At 40.2% G+C, this 22,306-nt stretch overlaps 1 protein-coding gene across 1 annotated transcript in view; it reads left to right on the top strand.

The window, feature by feature from the left end:
- Positions 1-22,306, top strand: part of LOC125463873 (E3 ubiquitin-protein ligase rnf213-alpha-like) — a 162,360-nt gene that overhangs the window by 49,243 nt on the left and 90,811 nt on the right. Inside the window, exons 17-30 of the mRNA XM_059653679.1 lie at positions 1,135-1,297; positions 3,782-3,940; positions 6,393-6,491; positions 8,244-8,366; positions 9,238-9,412; positions 11,083-11,250; positions 13,289-13,447; positions 15,569-16,146; positions 16,933-17,092; positions 17,230-17,447; positions 17,590-17,736; positions 18,789-18,947; positions 20,253-21,684; positions 22,050-22,240. Of these exons, the coding sequence (XP_059509662.1) occupies positions 1,135-1,297; positions 3,782-3,940; positions 6,393-6,491; positions 8,244-8,366; positions 9,238-9,412; positions 11,083-11,250; positions 13,289-13,447; positions 15,569-16,146; positions 16,933-17,092; positions 17,230-17,447; positions 17,590-17,736; positions 18,789-18,947; positions 20,253-21,684; positions 22,050-22,240 (3,931 nt within the window). The remainder of the gene's footprint in view (positions 1-1,134; positions 1,298-3,781; positions 3,941-6,392; positions 6,492-8,243; positions 8,367-9,237; positions 9,413-11,082; positions 11,251-13,288; positions 13,448-15,568; positions 16,147-16,932; positions 17,093-17,229; positions 17,448-17,589; positions 17,737-18,788; positions 18,948-20,252; positions 21,685-22,049; positions 22,241-22,306) is intronic.

Genomic DNA, 22,306 nt, shown 5'->3' with positions numbered 1-22,306 from the left:
GGAAAACAAAGGCTTTTGTTTACTCTGATGACGGAAGTTACAACTCATCCTTGACTTGACATTGAACAGACTGACTGCATGAAATACTCGAGGGTTTATGTGAAATGATGGAGGTTTGGAGGTTATAAGCATATGTGTAATAGTTGGCCCCATCTGTGGATGATGTTTCTGTGCAGCAGCAAGTCAGTAAAGATGGTGTAAATTTGGGTGGGAGGACCAAACTGGAACAGGTCCATTCATACCTGAGAGCTCATTACAGTTTTGTGAAAGTATGTAGTTAGAACATAGAACATAGAAAAGTACAGCACAGTACAGGCCCTTTGGCCCACGATGTTGTGCCGTGGAATATTCCTAATCCAAAAATAAAATAACCTAACCTACATTCCCCTCAATTCACTGCTGTCCATGTGTTTGTCCAGCAGTCACTTAAATGTCACTAATGACTCCGCTTCCACGACTACCACTGGCAAACTATTCCATGCGCTCACAACTCTCTGGGTGAAGAACCTTCCTCTGACGTCTCCCCTATACCTTCCTCCTAACACCTTAAAACTATGACCCCTCATGGCAGTCAATCCTGCCCTGGGGAAAAGTCTCTGGCTATCGACTCTATCCATGCCTCTCATTACCTTGTACACCTCGATCAGGTCACCTCTCTTCTTCCTTCTCTCCAGAGAGAGAAGTCCGAGCTCAGGCAACCTCTCCTCATAAGACAAGCCCTCTAGTCAGGCAGCATCCTGGTAAACCTCCTTTGCACCCTCTCCAAAGCCTCCACATCTTTCCTATAAAGGGGCGGCCAGAACTGGACACAATATTCCAAGTGTAGTCTCACCAGGGTTTTGCAGAACTGCAGCAAAACCTCGCGGCTCTTAAACTCGAGCCCCCTGTTAATGAAAGCCAAAACACCATATGCTTTCTTAACAACCTTATCCACTTGGGTGGCAATTACTAAATTACTAAATTGAATTACTAAATTAACAACACAGTTAAATATGCACGCAAAGTGATTGCATTCAATTCAGAGCATCCAACATAGACCTGGTTATTCATGTACCAATAATGAAATAATCCAAAATTTTTAAAATGAATGATTCCCTCTTGTTAGTAATTGGGTTTCCATGCTTCTTTTTGCAGTAGAAATATCTCTCAGTTCCCAGAAAATTGCTTGAAATGGAGTATTAAGGTGCATACAATAATTTGCGGACTGACTGAGGCCACAGAACTATATGAAGTTCCAGCTCTTTCATTTCAGCTTGTAATTAAATTTGCTGAAAAAATAAAGAGACAACTAACAGAGGTAAGCCTTTAACCAATTGGTATGTAAAATGCAGTAGAACTTGTTGCCTACAAGAAAAATATTGCATTGATATAACATCCTATGTGTCCCAAGTTATTGTAAATAAAAGTTGATGAATTACTACTGTTGAATTCCCTGCTATCAACATCTTGGGAGTTACCATTGGCCAGAAACTGATCTGGAAAGGCCTTTGTAATACTGTGGCTATAGGAATTGGTCAAAGGCTAGGAATTCTGAGGTGAACAACTAGCCATCTGATTCCCAAAGCTTGTTCACCATCTACAAGGTGCAAATCATGAATATGATGGAATATTCCCCACTTGCTTGAATGATTGCAGTTCCGTTAACATTTCAGCAGCTCAACATTATCCTGGGCTCAAGCAGCCCACTTGGTCAGCACCCCCATTCTTAACATTCATTCCCACCACTATCAATGCAGACCAACATCAGTGTTTGTTAATATAATCTACACTGCAGTATTTATCGAGGCTCCTTTTACATCTTTCTAACTCTTCAAACTCTACCACCGAAGGAAAACACAGAACACTGCCATCTGCAAATTCCTTCAAGGCCACAATCATCCTGACTTGCAATAATATCACCATTCCTTCCCTGTTGCTGGACCATAATACTTAAAAACACTTTCTAACAGCACTGCACGTCTACTTGCCCCAACAGACTGCAGCCGTTCAAGAAGGCAGTTCACCACAACCTTCTGAAGAGCAATTAGGGATGGTCAATGAATGCTGGAGCAGCCAGCTGTTTCATATTCCATGAATGAATAAAGGAAGAGATGAGTAGTGGTTTGTCTTTTATTTAACAATTGAATCTGGATCCCTTGGTATCAGTAAAATAAAACTTTGATTCTATTGTTGGAGAATAATCTGGTTGGTTATACCAGTGCCATACATTTGGGCCCCCACCTGAATTTGTGGGGTCACTGGGAAGGCATCTCATTTAAATTAAATTTCTGGTTCATCTCAGCATGTTTCTGCTCATGCCTGCTCACCCAGAGAGGAAAAGAAATATAGTAAAGACAATGTTGATACTGGTAAATGTGACATACTGGTAACTGCAATATACCTGTCTTACTGGTCCTCCATTTTGAAGTGTACATGTCCAGTCAGACCATTACATTTCATTTACTGGCATTAGCACTTTACTTTTGGGCATGCATTGGGCTCTCTGAACACAGGTTCAGTCTACATTAATTTATTATTCTATTCTACTTGAGAGGGGTTTGAACTTCTTTTCTGACCAGAAATGAGACACATATGTATTCTTGTGAAACTCCATTGACCTTTGCTCACTTAGAATTTTGATTGCTGCAGTCATGTCAGGGCATCTTCAAAGTCCATGTCTGGGAAACCTTGGATCTGACCAATGCAGAGAAGGTAGGGGATGTGAACAGGATGGACAGGAAGCAGCTGATCATCTCAGGTGAAGGGTCAAGAATGCAGTGGCACACTTCTATTAGGAAAAGCAGGAAGTTTTGAGGGGAATTGAGGAAAACGTTTTTCACCCAGAGGATGGTGGGGGTTTGGAATGCATTGCCTGGGAGATAGATGAGGTGGGTGACCTCACAACCTTTCAAAAGTATTTGGACAAGCACTTTAAATGTAATAATATTCAAGGCTATGTGTTGAGTGTTGAAAAGTGGGGCTAATGTTTGTTTACTGTGGTTTTAGTTGTACAGACTCGATGAGCTAAGGGCCTGTTCTCTACTGTATGATTCTGTGGTTCGATGAACCTTACTATCAGTTGCTTTGTGCAGACACCTTGAAGGTTCTGGCATCCAAAAGGAATGAGGAACATTATAATAACAGCAGTGTAGCCAGGCTTCTCATTTTTTGGGGGATATTTCATCAATGTTCTTCTGGAGTTTGGTGGAACACCAGAGGAATTTTGGGACACAATTTGGTAATTTAAGATGAGTGGTGTTGAGCAAAGCCATCAACTAGCTGAATCAGGAGTAATTTTAACCTTGGACAATACTACCATGGTAACTCTAGCTATTTATTATCTTTATTTGATGTTTTGCAGTGGTAGGCAGGGAGGTTGTTTCCGCTAGCAGGTAAAACTAGGACTAGAGGGCATCGCCTCAAAATAAAGGGAAGCAGATGTAGTACTGAGGTCAGGAGGAACGTCTTCACCCAAAGGGTTGTGAATCTGTGGAATTCCCTGTCCAGGAAGCAGTTGAAGCTACCTCGCTGAATGTTTTTAAGGCAAGGCTAGATACAGTTTTGAACAGTAAAGGAATTGAGGGTTATGGCGAATGGGCGGGTAAGCGGAGCTGAGTCTCAACAAGATCAGCCATGATCTTATTAAATGGTGAGGCCTACTCCTGCTACTAGTTCTTATGTTCTTACGTATCATTACTGACCCAATGATGGTGCAGTTTTAGCTGAACTTGATTGCCCATTGTGCTTTTACTGCAATGACTTACATTGAATTCATCTTGATTTCTCTCCTTCCTCATTCCAGCAATTGAAGGCTGAGCCAACTTCTGAAGCAAATCTAGTCCAAATCAATGTAAAAGAAATAGTCGACTGTTGCCAAAGTACCCTCCGCACTTGGCGGACGAAAAGCTTGCCGAGAAGCATACTTGCCCAAGCAAAGTTCACTAGCAGAAAAGAACCAAAGGTACTTTCTGTTTGTTTTTATACTTTCATAAGCCGCAGGCTTCGCTGACAAGCCCACCATTTGTTGCTCATCCCCAATTTGCCTTTGAGCTTACTCCTTCACTCAGAAGGCATTTATGAGTCGACCCCATTGCTGTGGGTCTAGAATCACACCAGATCAGGTAAGTACAGCAGATTTCTTTCCCTATAGGACCTGATAGAACCAGACAGATTTTTACAGCAATTGATGTTGTTTGCTGTTGCTGAGATGGGTTTAATATTTCAATTTTTTTAAAAAATGAATTGAATTCAAAGTTGTGACAGTGAGATTTGAATCCATGAGCATTAGCATGGGCCTCTGAGTTTCAATGATATTACCCCAGCACTGCCATCTACCTACATCTGCTTGTTATCATTTGAAATCTACTTAAAGTGTTTTAAGTGCCAAATAAAAGTACTGCATTCTGCACGTTGGCTGTAATTCAAATGATCACTTATAAAAGGAATAGGACGAAGTAGAGAGCATCCTGTTTTGAACCATAGAAGCAAACAGAGAATGAAGCCACTTGAACCCTGCAAGTGCCAGCACTTAATATGAATTTTTTTTCAAAAATAATGAACAAAATTTCCATTTCCCTTTTCCATCCTGTGCTACAAGTATTCATCCAATCTGAGCTGCACTGATTCCTACCTCAAATGCTTTGAGCGGCAAAGCCTTCTGTAAATGGGACTGTAAAATGGATCTTACCTCACTACGTTTCGTGGACCAGCCAGATCTGGTTTTAATGTTCAGAATGAGAATTGGTAATATGTTTAAAGGAGAAATTTGTCAAAAAACAAAAAGTTCAGCCAGTCAAATACTGCAAAGCGCTTTGGCCATTGAATGGAAAATATCATTTGTCTGCCAAATGGTTGTTTAATCATGAATGTAACGACGTTCTTGCCATATTTTTAAAAGAAAATTGTTTCAGCGCATATCTCATTGAAATCAATGTTCCAATAATTCCTTCTCAGTCAACAATCGCTCCGTCTGGGAAAGATACTTTGTGATTTTCTGACCTCTAATGCATGCACAACAGAATTTCTAACACTGCATCCCAGTAGGCATAACTCTCTGTCAGGACTACACATTTGGAATAAAGATTCTTATTGACTATTTTTGTGCTTTAACCAGTGATCCTTGCTTCTTTAGTCACCACTGGAATTTGAGCCATTTCCACAACAGGTGTTTCTGTGGAAAAATTGTATTGGTGGGCTTTGCAAGTCAAAGTGCAATGCTCACAGCCAACTGTCACTGTTGTACCTTGGTTAAAATTAATGCATGGGCGGTCTTGGATTCAAGCAGGAGCCGTGTTTGCAGTGATACATTGGATTTGGAGCCCCTATAATTTACTAGACTATGAAACTCACCATATTAGCTTAACTTGGCATCACGTCCACATCTCAAATGAGAAAATGTTCTGCGAAGGGCCACCCAAGACATGAATCTGTCCCTTCAGCTACTGACCAAGCTGCTGCAAAGGAATTGTTGGTTGAACCGCAATGCATTGAATTCAGCCTAGACAAGGGGGGGAAGAGAGACAATTTGTCAGTTTGTGTCCTCCTCGCTACTCTACTCACTTGCCGAGAGAATGAAGGCTAGCCTATTTTTAGACTTTGGAACTTGTATCTATTCAGAACTCAGGAATTGCATCATTTTGGCATGGAGTGCTGAGACATGGTTCAGTTTGGAATGTTTGCACTTCATTTGTGGATTGATTGTGGCTCTTATATGTAGCTGTGTCTTGCAGTGGAGGCAAAAAGTTGCTGGGCAGTCAATCCATTCTTGGCACTAAAAGTTAGAGTCGTAGAAACGTACAGCATGGAAACAGACCCTTCAGTCCAACTCATCCATGCTGACCCAATATCCTAAATGAATCTAGTCCCATTTGCCAGCATTTGGCCCATATCCCTCTAAACCCTTCCTATTCATGTACCCATCAGATGCCTTTAAAATGTTGTAATTGTACCAGCCTCCACCACTTCTTTTGGCAGCTCATTCCATAAATGCACCACCCCCTGTGTGAATAAGTTGCCCCTTAGGCCCCTTTTAAATCTTTCCCCTCTCACCTTAAACCTAAGCCTTCTATTTTTGGAGTCCCCCACCCTGCAGAAAAGACTTTGTCTATTTACTGTATCTGTGCCCGTCATGATTTTAGAGACCTCTTAAGGTCACCCCTCAGCCTCTGAAGGTGTCGCCAATTATATATGCTCTGGGTCCTGTACGGTTGCATTGGGTGCATGATCCTAAGCTGATGCCTTTTCTTGTGACCTGAGATCTCTATGCTGAAGATGGAAATTCTTCTGTAATGTGCACGCAACAACCAATGTAAGCCTGAGTTCTTTTTTTGAAGTATCTGTCATGCTTCTAATTATTTTGAATGATATTGTAATAAATTCTGAAGCAACTGATAAACAATTCACTCATTTTGCAGATGTGGAGTTGCCATTTCTCCTTAGAATGTGGAGTTGCCGACTGGACAACAGAGTGGAGAGACGTGACAAAAACTGACCTTATAAAAAGATTAGAGCAGGTAGTCTACAAAAGCAGCTCTTTTCTTTGTTTCAGTCTGGTGGTATTGGACAGATGTTTTGTCATACATTTACAGAAAATAAATACTGATTTACTTATAGATAATTATCAGCATTATTATAAATTAGCAGTTTAAAGTTATGAAATCTGCATCTGCAGGGATCCTCAGAAGCAGTCACGACTTTCATTTAAATTCTATTGGTAAAGATAACTGAATGTGTAAGGTGAATGTACGAGCCGTTCTGAAATTGTGCTGTGCATGTGACCAGTGGCAATGAGCTAATTTTGAAGGTACTTTTGTTTGTCATTTATATAAACGATTTGAATTAAAATTTGGGAGGTATGATTGGTAAGCTTGTGCATGGCACCAAAATTGGTGGCATTGTGAACAGTGAAGAAGGTCATCTAAGATTACAAAGAGATCTTGATCAACTTGGTCAGTGAGCTGAGGAGTGGCAGATGGAGTTAAATTTTGATAAATGTAAGATAACACAAACAAGGGCAGAATGCATTCAATTAATCGTAGCAGCCCTGGGTAGTGTTGTAGAACAGAGAGACCTAGGGGTTCTTGTAAATAATTCTTTGAAATTTGCATCACATGTAGACAGATGGGTTAATAAATGGGGGACCGAGAACCGTGCACAGTAATTCAGAAGAGGCCTCACCACCATCCTGTGCAACCTCAACGTTGACAGCCCTAGGAAGGATGTTATTAAATTGGAGATGGTTCAGAAAAGATTTACCAAGATGTTGATGGGAATGGAAGGGTTGAGTGATAAAGCTAGGCTGTATAGTCTGGGATAACACAGTGTGGAGCTGGAGGAACACAGCAGACCAGGCAGCATAAGAGGAGCAGGAAAGCTGCCTGGCCTGTTGTGTTTTTCCAGCTCCACACTTTGTTATCTCTGACTCCAGCCTCTGCAGTTCTTACTATCTCTGGATAGTCTGGGACTTTTTTAACTGGAATGTAGAAGGTTAAGGGGTGACCTTACAAACATTTATAAAATCATGAGGGGATTAGATAAGGGGAATAGCAAGGGTCTATTTCCCTAAGGTAGGGGAGTTCAAAACTAGGGGCCAGATTTTTAAGATAACAAATTGTAGAGCTGGATGAGCACAGCAGGCTAAGCAGCATCAGAGGAGCAGGGAGGCTGACGTTTTGGGCCTAGACCCTTCTTTTTGAAGTGAGGGGAGAAAGATTTAAAAAGGACATGGGAGCAGTTATTTTACACAGAGTGGTTTCATGAACGTGAATGAACTGCTAGAAGAAATGGTGGATGCAGATACAGTTACAATATTTAAAAGACATTTGGACAAGTATATGTATAGGAAAGGTTTGGAGGGATGTGGGCCCAAACTAGGGCAAGTGGGACTAGTTTAGTTTCAGAATATGGTCGACATGGACTAGTTGGACCAAGAGTCTGTTTCCATGCTATATGACTCTGTGACCCCTTTAAAGGCAAACAGAGTATCCCAGTGTTTCAGATGTGATGTTCCATCTATTCTATGCAGTTAGCAAAATAAACTAAAACAGTGATAACCCTTTTTAACTCATAGTAATGGTGTTACAGGAATAGAAATGAAAAGTACTCCATACTGCCAGAAGATCAGGAAGCATTAGTGGAGAGAGAAACACAGTTGCCTGCTTCAAGTACCTAACCTCTCACTAAAAGTCAGACTTTATTTTTTAAAATACCACTCATGTTATAACTGTGGTTAACGTATTATTTTGACTGTTGCATTTACTTAATAGGAGACACCCTCTGATCAGATTGTCATCTACTGGAATGAGAAGGAAACTTTAGCAACATTAAATCCTACTCTTTTGGATTGTTTTGAGTACTGTGCACTTAATGCTGTGAAAGAAGTTTGCCAGGTAAGAGAAAATACCAAAAGAAAACATTTAACTAACAATAGATTAATTTAACATGTAACGTTTGGGAGGTTATTTTCCATTCGATGATATAAGTACACATCTTGAATTCTCTTATCCTTTGCAATAGACAGCAAACCCAAAGTTACTGGTGCTTGCTGCTAATAGTTACTCTTGTTAGATGTGAAGATGTTTCACAGATTGACCTATATGTGAAAATTAATATCTTGACCTTTAATCAAAACTGCTACCACACGGCCAGGAATGCCAATTTCTTGGGAAAGAGTGGGATGGCTGATATAATTTTTCCCTTGCTGTTACCGTCTAAAAATGGAGCGTTGCTTCTTTGTTAAAGAATAAGGGATCTGCTGTTGTAACATGCTTATTGTAAGGGTAGCTGGTAATATTAGTGGGCACAGTCTACCTTAATATTGTGTGTGAGATAAATGGACTCGTAGAGAGTCTAGGATTAATTCCATTGTGATTGTGTGTATATTATCAATGAAAATGGCACCTGGGCATATTACAGAGTTAATTCTGCAGTCTTGAGCATTCAATGAGGAAGTTTCCCAAAGAACTTCAGTTTAAAATACAGCCCCAATGTTTAAAGCCCTAATTCTTTACTTACCCCAATCTCACAGGAAAGGAGATTAAAGAAATTTACTCTTTTATGTGTCCACAAATTCAAAGTGAATGCAGGAAAGTTAAAGTGTAGATGGTGTAATGATAATTCATGACAAGTCATAGCCTTATGAGCGAAAAAAGAACATGCAGATTACATCTGGCTGTGAATTATATTCATGAAAAAACCGTTGTGCTCTGGGATGCAGGGGAATTTATCATTTTAAATGTCTTACTTTCAATTAAATGTTAGAGCAAAAAGGAAGCTGAACTGCTTGAAAAATTGCAAGTATTGAAACACCAAAGATGTGCAAAGATTTTATCAGAACTAATTGAAGAGTCTGGCAAAAGAATGGAAAGCAGCAAATTCAGAGGTGTTGGCTGTGTGCTGAGTTCAGATTATGCCGTGCACTATTGCCTTCTACAAGGTAACCAATTTATGTTAATTTGCTTTACTTTTACCTTGTATAAATACAAGACTTTGCTAACAAGTGGTAAGATAAAGTTGCCATAGTCCTAGCAGGTGATAGGCTGCTCTTCAATCAGCGAGAGACGGCTAGTAATGGTTTAACCTAAGGGTTACCGCTTTACAAGCATGGGGAGAGATTGAGAAGGAGTCTTTCATGGTAATCTCAGCCGGTGTGAAAATTTGAACTTATGCTGTTTGTATCATCTGCCTCCCAAACCAGCCATCCAGCCAACTGAGCTAACCAACTCTTGTACATTGTGTGGTAGATATTCTCTGATTATCTCCGTAGTATTAATGTAGTTTGAGTCCATTGTCAACTTCACTGAGCCTTGAGCTTGGTGAAAATGTGATGTTGAATGGAGTAACCATCTGCTTTCCAAATATCACTTTTCTAAACGCCCAAATACTTTGATTTCCATTCCTATCACTGCATTGAGTAAAGTTCAACAAGTTGTACTTTAATGTTGTTTTGAATGCTTCTGTTGGAGTCTTTGATTCAAATTCTGTGACTTCAAACAGAAAGAACTTCAGTGGCAGAAAGATTTTATATTTGCTCTTGAGATGAGAATGATACTAACGTTGTAGTGTTTGTTGCTCACAGCTGAGCATCCTGAGGTCAGGTTTGGCAGTAGGTTGTTCCCACTGAAGTGACTATTTCGGCTTTTCACATCAATCCATTAGCTTTCATGGTTCATTGTTCCCCTGCCAATGTGTAATATACAAGGTCATCACATTCAGTTTGACCGCTAGGTCCAGCAACCATCATTGAAAGGTTACTCGGCTGTTTTTCATTCCTATTTTAAGTAGTCTGTCTTTTATATATAAGGCTGAAAGAGAGAGAGAGAGAAGGTATTTCCCAGAGAAAGCAAACACATACATAACACAAATCCAGGAGAAGCAGGAACCTGCTTGTCAGGTTGAAGATCTCATTCAATAAAGTGGGCACTGAGCCTAAAAGGGAGGAGAAATTGACGAAAAGTCTTATGCAAAACACAAGCCATCCCAGCAAGGAATATATGTACCAAATGGTCTCTGAAGAGCTATTGGTGCATGAAATTTAAAACTTTTATAGGAAGATATAGTTCTATGTTAATTTCACATGAATGAACATTACAGTCATATAAAACCTGCTACCCACAAACTTTCTAAATGCAACAAGGTCGTTTTAAAGGTTTTATGACCTTCATGGTGTCTGTTAACTTTTTCAAAAAATCAACTTAAACTTCCGGAGGACATAGAGAAAGATGACCTGTTAAAAATTTCACTTTTTAAGACATCTACTGTAACAAAAATACTAAAAGCACCATTGACCGAGCACTATTTCAGCCATCAACATAAATTCTCAACTACAGAACAGAGCTTTCTCTTTTTACTTTTAACACATTGAAAATCCAAATCCAATGCTAAATTTTACCCTGTCCCTGAAGTAGGTTCAGTTCTCCTGGAACCAGTCCAAGTTGAATTTGTCGCTTTTAGACTTTATTTCTTTTGTACAAAAGGCATATTTTAAAAAAGAGAAAATCTTTGAAATACAGTGTATTTTTATTCCAGTTAAATGTTTACAGTATCCTTGCAATTAGCTTGGACACGTGAATCTACATTATACCTGATATCTCTGGTGATCTCCAGGTGACTGCAGTAAACTCAATGTCTCAGAAAAAGCAAGAAATTTACTAAAAGATGCTGAGAAGAGTTTTTGCATGGCGGTTGAATGCCTCTATCAAGGTTCCGTGATGTTTCCGGACCTACAGTTACTTCTGCTGAAAAGAAAGGAATATTTCAATTTATTTAAAGCACGTAAGTCTGGCACATATAACATGGTGTAATTTACTCTTGGCAACTTACTGACTTTATTGATATATGCATTCAAGTGAATGCAGCCCTGCTGTGCTCATTTTGCATTTACAGTGCGGAACAGTTTTCGATCTACGTGTTCTCCTGAATACTATAGAACCATGGAATAACAGTTAATTATTCAAGTAATGTGGTAACATGTGACTCCCACCTTCTGGGTCCCACAAAAAAAATTTCTTTGCTTACTGGTTGGATGACAGACAAGAGACTTAATAAAGCTCTGTAGTTGCCTTGGACCCTGAATCATACATATTCTCTGTCAATCAGAAAAACAGACACCTTACCTCTCAATAGTACAACTACACCAGAACAGTACAGAACTATGAAAAAGAAGTGCGCAATTCTTATTCCCGTTCCACCTTGATTTTCTGTGTGGAGAGGGTTGAAATTTATTTTTACTCACTCACTGGGTATGCGCATCACTGGATAGCAATTGTTACACATCCCTAATTAATTTTTGCAATGTTTGTATGTTGCCTTCTTGAGTCGCTGCAGTCCATTTAGTTCAGGCACATCCACATTGCAGTTAGGAAAGAATTTTGCCCCACCGATGATAAAGGAACCGAGATATAATTCCAGAGTCAGGATAGTTCATGTGTTAAAGGAAAACTTGCAGGTGGTGGTTCTGTCATGTATCTGCTGCACTTCTTCTTCAGTATGGTAGAGGCATAGATTTGAAGTTTCTGTCGAAGAAGTCGGAGTACACAGGGTTTATACCGCTATTACTGGGCAGTGGGTGGAAGTGAATGTATGGATAACCAAACAAGCAGGCTATTTAGTCTTCCATGGTGTTGACTTTCCCAAGTGTGGGTAGGAGCTGCAGGAAAATTGGGAATATTTCATGGTATCCTTAATTTGTTGCTGATAGGTGGTGAAGCGCTTTCAGGTAGACAGAGGATGAGTCAGTCATTGCAGAATTCTATGTCTCTGAGCTGCTTTTAAAACTCAGTGCAGTAAAGTCCCACTGTGGGACATGCATTCTAGAAAATGTTGTGGTTGGTGACTTTTGTGAACAGCAAAAATGGCCAACTGTGCATCACACAACTGCAAATGCGTTTACTGATGGATAGTCATGGATAAGCAAAATTGGAATTGTGGTGGGCAAATTTATTTACAGAAGCTATTGTGTGGCTATGTGAATTTGCCAAATGCAGGCTTACAAATAGGATGTGTTCACCGTGTTTCTATGGATGGTCTAATTCAGTTACTTGATATTTATCAGCCAAATGTGAATGCTGCCAGGTCTTGCTGCATTTCAGCACAGGTGCCTTATAGGTACCTGAGAAGTGGAGATAAGCACTGCATAATCAACAGTGAGCCTCCCCATTGTTGGTCTGATGACAGAAAAATATTCATTAATAAAGCAGCAGAAGACAGTTTATGCTCAGATACTACCCTGAGGAATTCTTGCACTAATGTCCTACAACTGTGAGGATGAGCAGCCAGAAACCACAATCATCATCATTTCTGCTAGGTAGGACTCCAAGCAGGGGAGTGTTTTCTCTGATTCTTATTGGCCACAGATTTAATTGGATGTCTTGCCACCAATTTCTGCCAAATGCTGCCTGATTTTCAAGGGAAGGTACTTTCCCTTTATCACTGGGATTCCTCACCTCTGTCCCGTTTGGGCTGAGGCTACCAAGGTCAGGATTTAAGTGGTCCTGTTGGAAAATAAATTGAGCATCGGTGATTAAGTTGTTTTCATGTGTAATTGCCACATGTTGGCACTGTCAGTGGTACCTTTCAGCAATTTGCTGATGATTAAGAGGAGACTGATGGGGTGGTAATTGGTGGGTTGGGTTGAGTTGGTTTGGATTTGTCTCCATCCTGTGGCCAGGACAATTTTCCACAAAAGTTGTTGTGTGAATCAAAAACAAATTGCTGTAGAAACTCAGCAGGTTTGGCAGCGTCAGTGGACAGAGAAACAGAGTTAACAGTTTGAATCCAGTTACCCTTCTTCAGGTGTGTCCTTCATTTACAGAACAGAAACTCCCAGACCATCAAAGCAAGGCATTTTTTCAAGTTGATGCTGAAAAGCTGATGTCAAGGAGAGAAGCTGAACTTGAAGCCTTTCAGAGTGAGATGAAATCCATTGAAACATTAATAAATATGGTTGAAAAAATTCATGAAACTATTTCAGGTACAGTATTTATCAAAACTCGCTTTCTGAGGATGGTGTATGTCTTACTTGAGTAAGTGATAGACCAAGAAGAATACAGAACAGATGAATCCTCCCATAGAGTTTATTTAATCAATGTTATCAAAATTTATCAAACACAAAAGAACTAAATCTTTTTTCATATTTGGGCAAAATATGGGAGTAATTAGCAACTATTGAAGCAAAAATAAAAAAGGAATAAAATGCATAGCTGTTCACCATAATAGCTGTCCACATTCTGGTGAAAATACATATTGTTTTGCATTGATAAAGAAAATATAGGCTTTTTACTTTGCCAAAAATTTGACTTTGAGAAATGATCATAATGGGGGTCAACCATATTCACTCTGTTCTGATCTTTTAAAAATCTTATTTTCACACCCTGACATGGGCTGAATGGCCTCCTTCTGCACTGTGTAACTCTATGATTCTAGTTGAGAATATCATTGTTATTTTTGTGCATAGCTGAAAAATCTCAAGTCATTCCTTGGAATGTTCTCATTACATTAACTCCAATCATCTATATCCTATAAGGTGAACTTAAATTATAATCGTTGTTAATTTCTAAATCATATTGAAGATCATTAGAGAACCTCCCATTGATTAGATTAGATTCCCTTCAGTGTGGAAACAGGCCCTTCGGCCCAACAAGTCCACACCGCCCCTTGAAGCATCCCACCCAGACCCATCCCCCTATAACCCACACACCCCTGAACACTACGGGCAATTTAGCATGGCCGATCCACCTGGCTTGCACATCTTTGGACTGTGGGAGGAAACCAGAGCACCCGGAGGAAACCCACGCTGACACCGGGAGAATGTGCAAACTCCGCACAGACAGTTACCCGAGGCGGGAATCAAACCCGGGTCCTTGGCGCTGTGAGGCTGCAGTACTAACCACAGAGCCACTATGCCACCCTGTTTGAGAAAAACAACTTTCATTAAAAAGGATCAAAAACAAAAGTGGCTGGAAAATCTCAGCAGGTCTGGCAACATCTGTGGAGAAAAAAAATCAGAGTTAACTGTTCGGGTCCGGTGACCCTTCCTCAGAATTTTCTTGCAGTTTTTACTTCAAATCAAGGACTTGTACCAAGTTTGGCTTACATATCCATGACAACGGTTGTCATTATTTAGAATTTATAAGATTAGAATAGAAGCCATTAGATTATTTTAGTTAAAATGGTCAAATGGCAATAGCCTCAGTTAAGAGCTGGTAAGAACTGCTGATGCTGGAGTCAGATAACAGTGTGGAGCTGGAGGAACACAGCTAGGCCAGGCAGCATCAGAGGAGTAGGAAAGCTGGCGTTTCAGGTCAGAATCCTTCTTCAGAAGAAGGTCCACACTGTGCAACCTCAGTTAAGGTTGGTTTTCCTTTGCCTATGATGACTGATGCATCAGTTTCACTCAAGCTGTAAATTCGTGGGTCAGAATTTTTGGGAGACAGACTTGTGCCACAGCCTCAATGTGCAGGTTGACAGACTCAATACTTTGTTGTTTGAAAGGAAGGTACTTCAAGATGTTTGCAAACGAGTCTTCAGACATAACACCTTATACGGGGTTCCTGATTTACAAACTTCTGACTTACGAATACTCAAAGTTATGAATGCGATCTCCACAGGAGTGTATTTTAAAGATTTAATGTGCAAATATTTCCTGTACTTACGAATGTCTGTATTGCCTTGTATTATGTCCCAACTTGCATACGAATTGATTTGCAAACAGTTTCAGCAATGGAACCCGTTCCATCCAGGGAAATGTCTGTAGTTTAAAGAACACAAACAGTATTGCAGGAAATTGAAATATCTTTTAATTTAAATAAATAACATTTGCTGCCAACATGTTTCACAGGTTTTATTATTGTAGATATTGTAGATTCACTGTTAATAATTATTGGGTTGGAAACGGCTCGTCTCTTTTGTAAATAACTGTTTGAGGGTCTTCCCATCAACTTCAAATTCTGACCTATTGTGCTTAATTTTATTGTCTAAATTGAAGTTTCAAAACTATAATTGTAATTTGTCAAATCTAATTATTTTTAATGCCCTTCATTTAATGCAGAATAGATTTATTTTAAAGAAATACCCATCTCTGCTTCCTTTGTAGTCGTTGACATCCGTCCCCTTGAAGAAAAACACAAGGCCAATATCCAACCCATGAGACTCAATGAGCTCATTGAGACAAAACCCTGGACAGGTGAAGAAATTGAAATTCAGCCAGTTGGGTATGTTAAATACTTTGCCCTGAGCAGCAGTGTTAGAGCCATGGCAATGACAATGTATAAACTCAAAGAGAGCATGGTTCTTCAAAAGTGCTGGCTACAAGCTAGTTCAGTGCCCAGTTATGAAGAAAGATCTCTGGAGGACCTCTGTGCTGGGATCTGGAGCTACTGCTGGTCTCACTACACAGAACTATGCAGGAAAACTGACATGGGCATCATAACATTCCAGGAGATTGACTGGATGTTTTTCAGTCAACGAGAGAACTCTGATGAAATTAGGAATGAGTTAGCCATCATGTTCAAAATGGTAAAAGAAAGCGATTTGCCTGAGAAAAGACTTGAGCAGATCCAACAGTATTTTCAACTTCACTCAGCTGTTGATTCGGCACGAATACTTCAAGACATCGTGAGGGAGCTAAACCTACAGGGAAACTTCAGAAAAATTCAAAACTTGACAAAAGTAGTAAGTACATTACTTTGTAGATTAATGACATATTGGCATACAGTTCCTGGCAAATGAACATTTCTAAAGTGGGCCAAATCTTGGACTAGCTGTTGGCTTTGTAATTTACTAGCTATTAGTGTTGCGTTTTGGCTTTGGGTTTGGATGTGTTGGGAAGAGGCAGTGTTTTCTACTGTTTCTCGGATTAATGCTAGTTTTGAAGTTGCATGATATCTGAGTCTTTTAAATGCTGATGTGACTAATGTAGGAGCTGGAAAAACATTAAATGTGAGCCATAGTAACATTTCAGAAGTCATGCAGGCAGCAAACATTCTGCAATCATTGTAGAGAACCAGTCAAATGCTGATAGAGAATGCCTGCAGGATCTGTCCCAAATGGTTGAATTGTGCTTGGCGAAATACTCTTCTTCACTTACAGGGGAAAAAAATAAAAATAACTCTTGCTTATCTAGTGATGATAAAGTGAAGCAAATTATCATCAGAAAATAGTCTGTTAGCTCCTCCAAATGTTAGACAATAGACAACAGACAATAGACAATAGATGCTGGAATAGACCATTCGGCCCTTCGAGCCAGCACCACCATTCATTATGATTATGGCTGATCATCCACAATCAGTATCCTGTTCCTGCCTTATCCCCATAACCCTTGATTCCACTATCTTTAAGGGCTCTATCTATCTCTTTCTTGTTATGACAGACATTCATAAATGATTCCATAATCAGTGTTTATTTTGAAACTTTACATTCTTCATCAGTAACAGGTATTTTTTCTTGTTTTTTATTCAGACTGAACTTTCTTTCAAGAAACAGTCTCTCGAATACATCGACAGAGACTTAATTGAGACCAAAAAACTGCTGGTGCAAATCACTCCAGAATGCAGGGAGTGTTTACAGGAATTTGTTCAAAAGCAGCCATTTGTAAACTGGGTGAAAGATACTTTGACAAGTAAGCAGAAGTACAATGATTTGATCTCTGTATATAATTCTGGATATCCTTTTGCCACTCTGGACATGTTTTGGAACAGGTTTGATGGTTCTAAAGTGTTGTGGCCCTCATCCTTTGTATCTTTCGCTTTCCCTCAGACTTAAGGGAAGTCAAAGTGTTTGTGGACCTGGCATCCATATCAGCTGGAGAAAATGACATGGAAATTGATCGTGTCGCCTGTTTCCATGATGCTGTGATGGGATATTCTCCTTTAATTTATGAACTGCAGCAGAACACAGATTTTGAAGGGCTAAAGACCACTGTACATAAAATCCAGAAGGCACTGAGGAGTGATTCAAAACTTTCACAAAAACTGGTGATAACCTTAAAATGTTTTAATTCTGAGCCATGTTGTCATTGCAAGTGTGCAAAATTGCTTCAGTTTTTGCTTCAATTCTAAAATTGTCTAAACTGAATGACTTTCTCAGCTCCACATTTTAATTTCTTTATTCCATTAGAGAGATTCTGCTCGCTACTTGGAATGGCTGAAAACCTTAAGAGAAAGTCATGGATCTGTAGAGACTTCCTCTCTATCTCTAGCAGCAGCCATCAATAACAAAGGAGTTTATACTGTGGGCAGCATTCTTCAACGACATGATGAAAAGGTAATTGCATTTAAATAGATGGTTAGTCAACACAAAATTAAGAGAAGGCTGTGGTGAGGTACCACAATAGTAGAGTGAAGTTATACGGGGGGGGGGGCTTAGGTTGAAGCTAGAGTAGGTGATTCTCGGGTGAGGTTGGGTTAGGTTTTTCTGCGATGAGGTTTTGTTTGGTAGTGCAGGGTGTTGCTGGAAATCAGTATCTTAGTAACAAACACTCAGCGGTCTGAATGAATCATAGACCGAATGCAAAGCAAAAACTTCCAATTTTTTTGCCCTAACAGTGTAGTTCTAGCTTCTGACGTATAAGGCTATACTCTGTTTTGAATGTGTGTGAATTTATTTGTTTTTCCACATCAGCCACCACGCATAAGTAAATATCTCATTCTCAAATTTCTGAAAAGGTTCTCATCACACAATGTTCTGCATCGAATCGCTGAAGGTGGCAATATATACCTCATTATTTGGTGACTTTTTTTTCATGCATGGGTGTTATTTTTATTTTTTGGTGGAAACCACTGGCAAAGTCAGCATCTCTGGTCCATTTCTAATTGTCCTTGCACTGAGTGGAATGTTAGGCCATTTCAAAGGTGAGGTAGGAATCAGCCACATTGTTGTGGACCTGCAGCCATCTGTAGGGCAGGCCAGGTATGGATGACCAATTTCCCTCATTAAAGGGCATTAGCGATGCAGACAGAGAATCTATGGTGGGCTAAGATCACAAGATAATTGTGTTCACAAGATCATCATCCTCAGTTACGTAGATAGATTAACCTAACTGAAGACAGCATAAGTTACAAGAGACCCTAGATACATATTGCATTGCACAAGGCTCAATTATTTAGAGTGACAATGGTACAAATGGAAAGCATGCACAACTGCTCCTCCGGAGCAAATTTCCTATAGGCTTTTAATTATGCAATAAGGTCTATTTTCTTAAAGTGTACACAATAGTACTGTACCTAAAACCAAAATTTTCCATGACTTGTACATGTTTGAACATGTTCAACAGGACTTGAGCTGTGTTACCTGAGTTTATTTGTGACCTTGTTTAGCTGTCACTTGAAAGAGTCCTTCACCTGGCTCTTTATGACGAGAGCACTGATGAATGGAAGAAGTACACACTTCATGACCTGAAAGAATTGCAGAACAAATTAATGCTGATGTCAGGAAAAAGAGAACGTGGGAAAGAGGAAGTTGCCAGATTCACGGAGGTAATTTTAATAAAATAGTATGGCTTTGATCTTGGGAGCAAACCTAAAAAATGTTTTATCTATATAAAGACAACTTTTTTCCCTTCTTTTATTCATTCGTGGGATGAGGGCATTGCTGACCAGGCAGCATTTATTGCCCATCCCTAATTGCCCAGATGGCAGTTCAGAGTCAACCACATTGCTGTGAGCCTGGAGTCATGTAGACCAGGTAAGGACAGCAGTTTCCTTCCTTAAAGGACATTAGTGAACCAGGTGGGTTTATCTGACAATTGGCAATGGATTCATGGCCATCAGTAGTCTCTTAATTCCAGATGTTTTTATTGAATTCAAATTCCACCATCTGCCGTGTAGGATTCAAACTCGGGTCCCCGGAATGATATCCGTGTCTCTGGATTAACAGCCCAGCAATAATACCACTTGGCCATCACCTCCCCGGGACTGCAATGGGGCCTGGTGGTGCTGTAAGAGGAGTCTCCAGGGAACAAGTGGGTGAGACAGCCTCCCCAAAGTCAGCTTCTGGTGAGAAGAGAGGCTGTGGAAGGGTCATTGTAAGCCACAGGCGGGGTTGGGGAAGGGAGTCTGGTGAGTGTTTCAATGGGCGTGGAACTTGCTGCAACCATGGCTTTCTGTCCATGTGGTGTATGGCTCCCTTTTAAGCTGGTAAAAATACCAGTGTCAATGGGTTGAGATCCTTAACTAATCGATCACTCAATTGACCGTCGAGTGGGAAGGCCAATCCTGACTTCCCCTGTGCCTGATTTGATTGGGGGAGTCGGGAAGACAATGGGCTGTCAACTCTGCACATTCTCACCTAATTATGCACCCCTCCCCACCTCCCAACCTGCTCTTGTGGGAGAGCTAAGCACTGCCCAGAATGCTTCATCAGGCTTGGTGTGGAATGCAACTCCCTCACACTGACTGGCAAGATATCAAACTTCATTCGGCTATCAGCAATGAAATGCTTGAAAATAACGTTTGCAAAAATGAACACAGAAAAGCTACCAGGAAAGCGTAACCAATATTTATTTTTAATCATTTGATACTTCAAAAGAAACTGATGGCAAGATGCTTTTAGTGTGCAAAGTCTCTTTGTAGAAACAGGTTCCTCAGTTTTAGTATTGTATCCATGTAAAATTTGCTTGGAGCACCAATGACAATTAAAATTTACACAGTATTTAAATAGGACAACTTATTGCACATGCAGCTATACCCTTAAAAAATTTAAGTCCTGAAAATTGCTGTAATTAACTGGACACCTAATTTAATACAGTATTTATAGTCTTAAACACATCTTACTTTCAACAGAATTTTAACAATGTCCAAAGGCTCGGAAAAGCATTTCTTGAATTGTACTCATCTGGAAACATGCTTTATAGAAACTGGAAGGCACATGTGCATTGCAGTAAAGAGAGTGATGTTTGTATGACAATGGACTTTAATGTAAAGGATATTGGACCCCTGAAAGTATGTGGAGATCTCTCAGAGCAGCTCCAGGTATTGTGCAGAGCACTTGAAAATTGCCTTCAGGAGTGGCGTGAGTTTATTGAGAAAAGCCGTGCAAAATACTACCATCTGAATTACTACACAGCAGAACAGATACTGTATCTGTGTTCAGAACTGGGAGGCTTTGCTGCTGGAAGGATTTTGTGTGAGCAGGTAATGACAATGTTATCATTCATCAAACCTGACTGCACAGCAAATGACATCAGAAGGGCAATGCCTCAGCTAATTGCATTGAGTGAGACTTCTGAAGATGAGGAGACAAGTGAATTTGATCATGAAGCTGAAGACAGTGACAGTGAGGAGGTTGGTATGGATTCGACAGGACTTGGTCGGCCAACTGCATGTTCACTGCGGTACTTCACAGAAAGAGATCATGCTCAAACATGCACTCAGGACCATTATGAAGAACGTGATAATGAATTAACAGAGTTCCAGTATGCTGAAGCTTTTGAATTCCAATGCTCAGAACCTGCCCGATTCCAACAGATTGAGCCTACAGAATCTCTATGTGGGGAAATGTCTGATGCTAGCATATTAAAAATAGCTTTCCAAAAGGAAGTCACAAATCTTTCTGAGGCAATTACATTAGTCTGGAACACGTTTATGGAAAACATGACCACTTTTTTAATTGACCATTTAGATCTATCTGCTTGTGGTGAATTACTTAGCTGCCTGTCTCAAATGAATGAAGCAACAGTAAGCAGGCAACTTCCTCCATCTCTGCGTCGCGGAAGACCAAATCTCATAGTGTGTGCACAGCCTGAGATCTTTAGGGCTGCCCTGTGCATCTACATGCAGACTCAAGGGCAACCTCTGCCTACATTTGATGAAGTTCTTCTTTGCTCTGAAGAAACAACTAACGAAGAAGTAGAACTGTTCTTACGAAGGGCTTTGAGCAGAGGGTCTCACGAACAGAAAATTTACACAGTGATTCATGCTGATTGCCTAAGTTATGAGACGGGAGTCAGATTTGGAGAACTTTTTGAGCAATTGCTCTCTCACTGTAATCCAGACTATCAGTTTGTTGTGATTTGCGATGCTAAGCGCCAGCATTGCTATGCCCCATCATATTTCAGTCATTACAAAGTACCTGCAGGACCGAATAGTCAAACAGAAGCCATTAAGCAATACTTGGAACAGCATTTCACTGTCCCCCAGGGGCAGATCTCTGCAGCCCATGTATTCCATGACCGACTTTCAGTCAGAGTCGTATCGTCAAAAAGACCTGGTGTGGGTGAGTACCAAAGTCGGTCCTTCTTTCCTTAGCTTCGTGCTCCATTGACATTATGGGATTGACAAGCGCACCCAACATTTTTGTGCGCAGGGTAACAGAGAGAAGGGAGAGAAGATGGACAAATCCGAGATGTGGGGCAGAAGGATGAGGGAGATTTAACAACTGACCAAAAAAAAAGATTTGCAAGTAGATTTTTCTCCCTTTTCCCATTCTTTAACACTTAAATTTCCCTGAATAGCCAATAATAAACTCATTGGGAGCCGTGACGTTGGATTAATAAATATTCCACTTTTGAACAGAATTTCAGATCAGCTGGGACCTCAGGAACAGCTGTGTAGCTAATTCTGAGATTTGTTTCTCAACAGGAAAGTCACTCTACATTAAACGGTTAAATAAAAAGCTTTCACAGTGCAGTGTTAGGAAACGCACTGCCCTGAGGAGAATCCGATCAATTGAACCTACAATTGATGAAAATCGGATTGTCCAAATGCTGCATGATCCTTCATATAGCTGCGATCTTCGACAGCCAATGATATTCCATATTGACGTTTCGCCTGTAAGTCATCATCATTATTCATGGTCCTGATGTGTTTGGGGTAGATGTGGGGCTGTGAAGAGACAA

This window comes from Stegostoma tigrinum, chromosome 22, assembly GCF_030684315.1.
Source record: "Stegostoma tigrinum isolate sSteTig4 chromosome 22, sSteTig4.hap1, whole genome shotgun sequence".
NCBI classification, from domain to species: Eukaryota; Metazoa; Chordata; class Chondrichthyes; order Orectolobiformes; family Stegostomatidae; genus Stegostoma; species Stegostoma tigrinum.
Note: the sequence above shows the minus strand (reverse complement) of the source record. Positions and strands in the feature narration are given on the sequence as shown.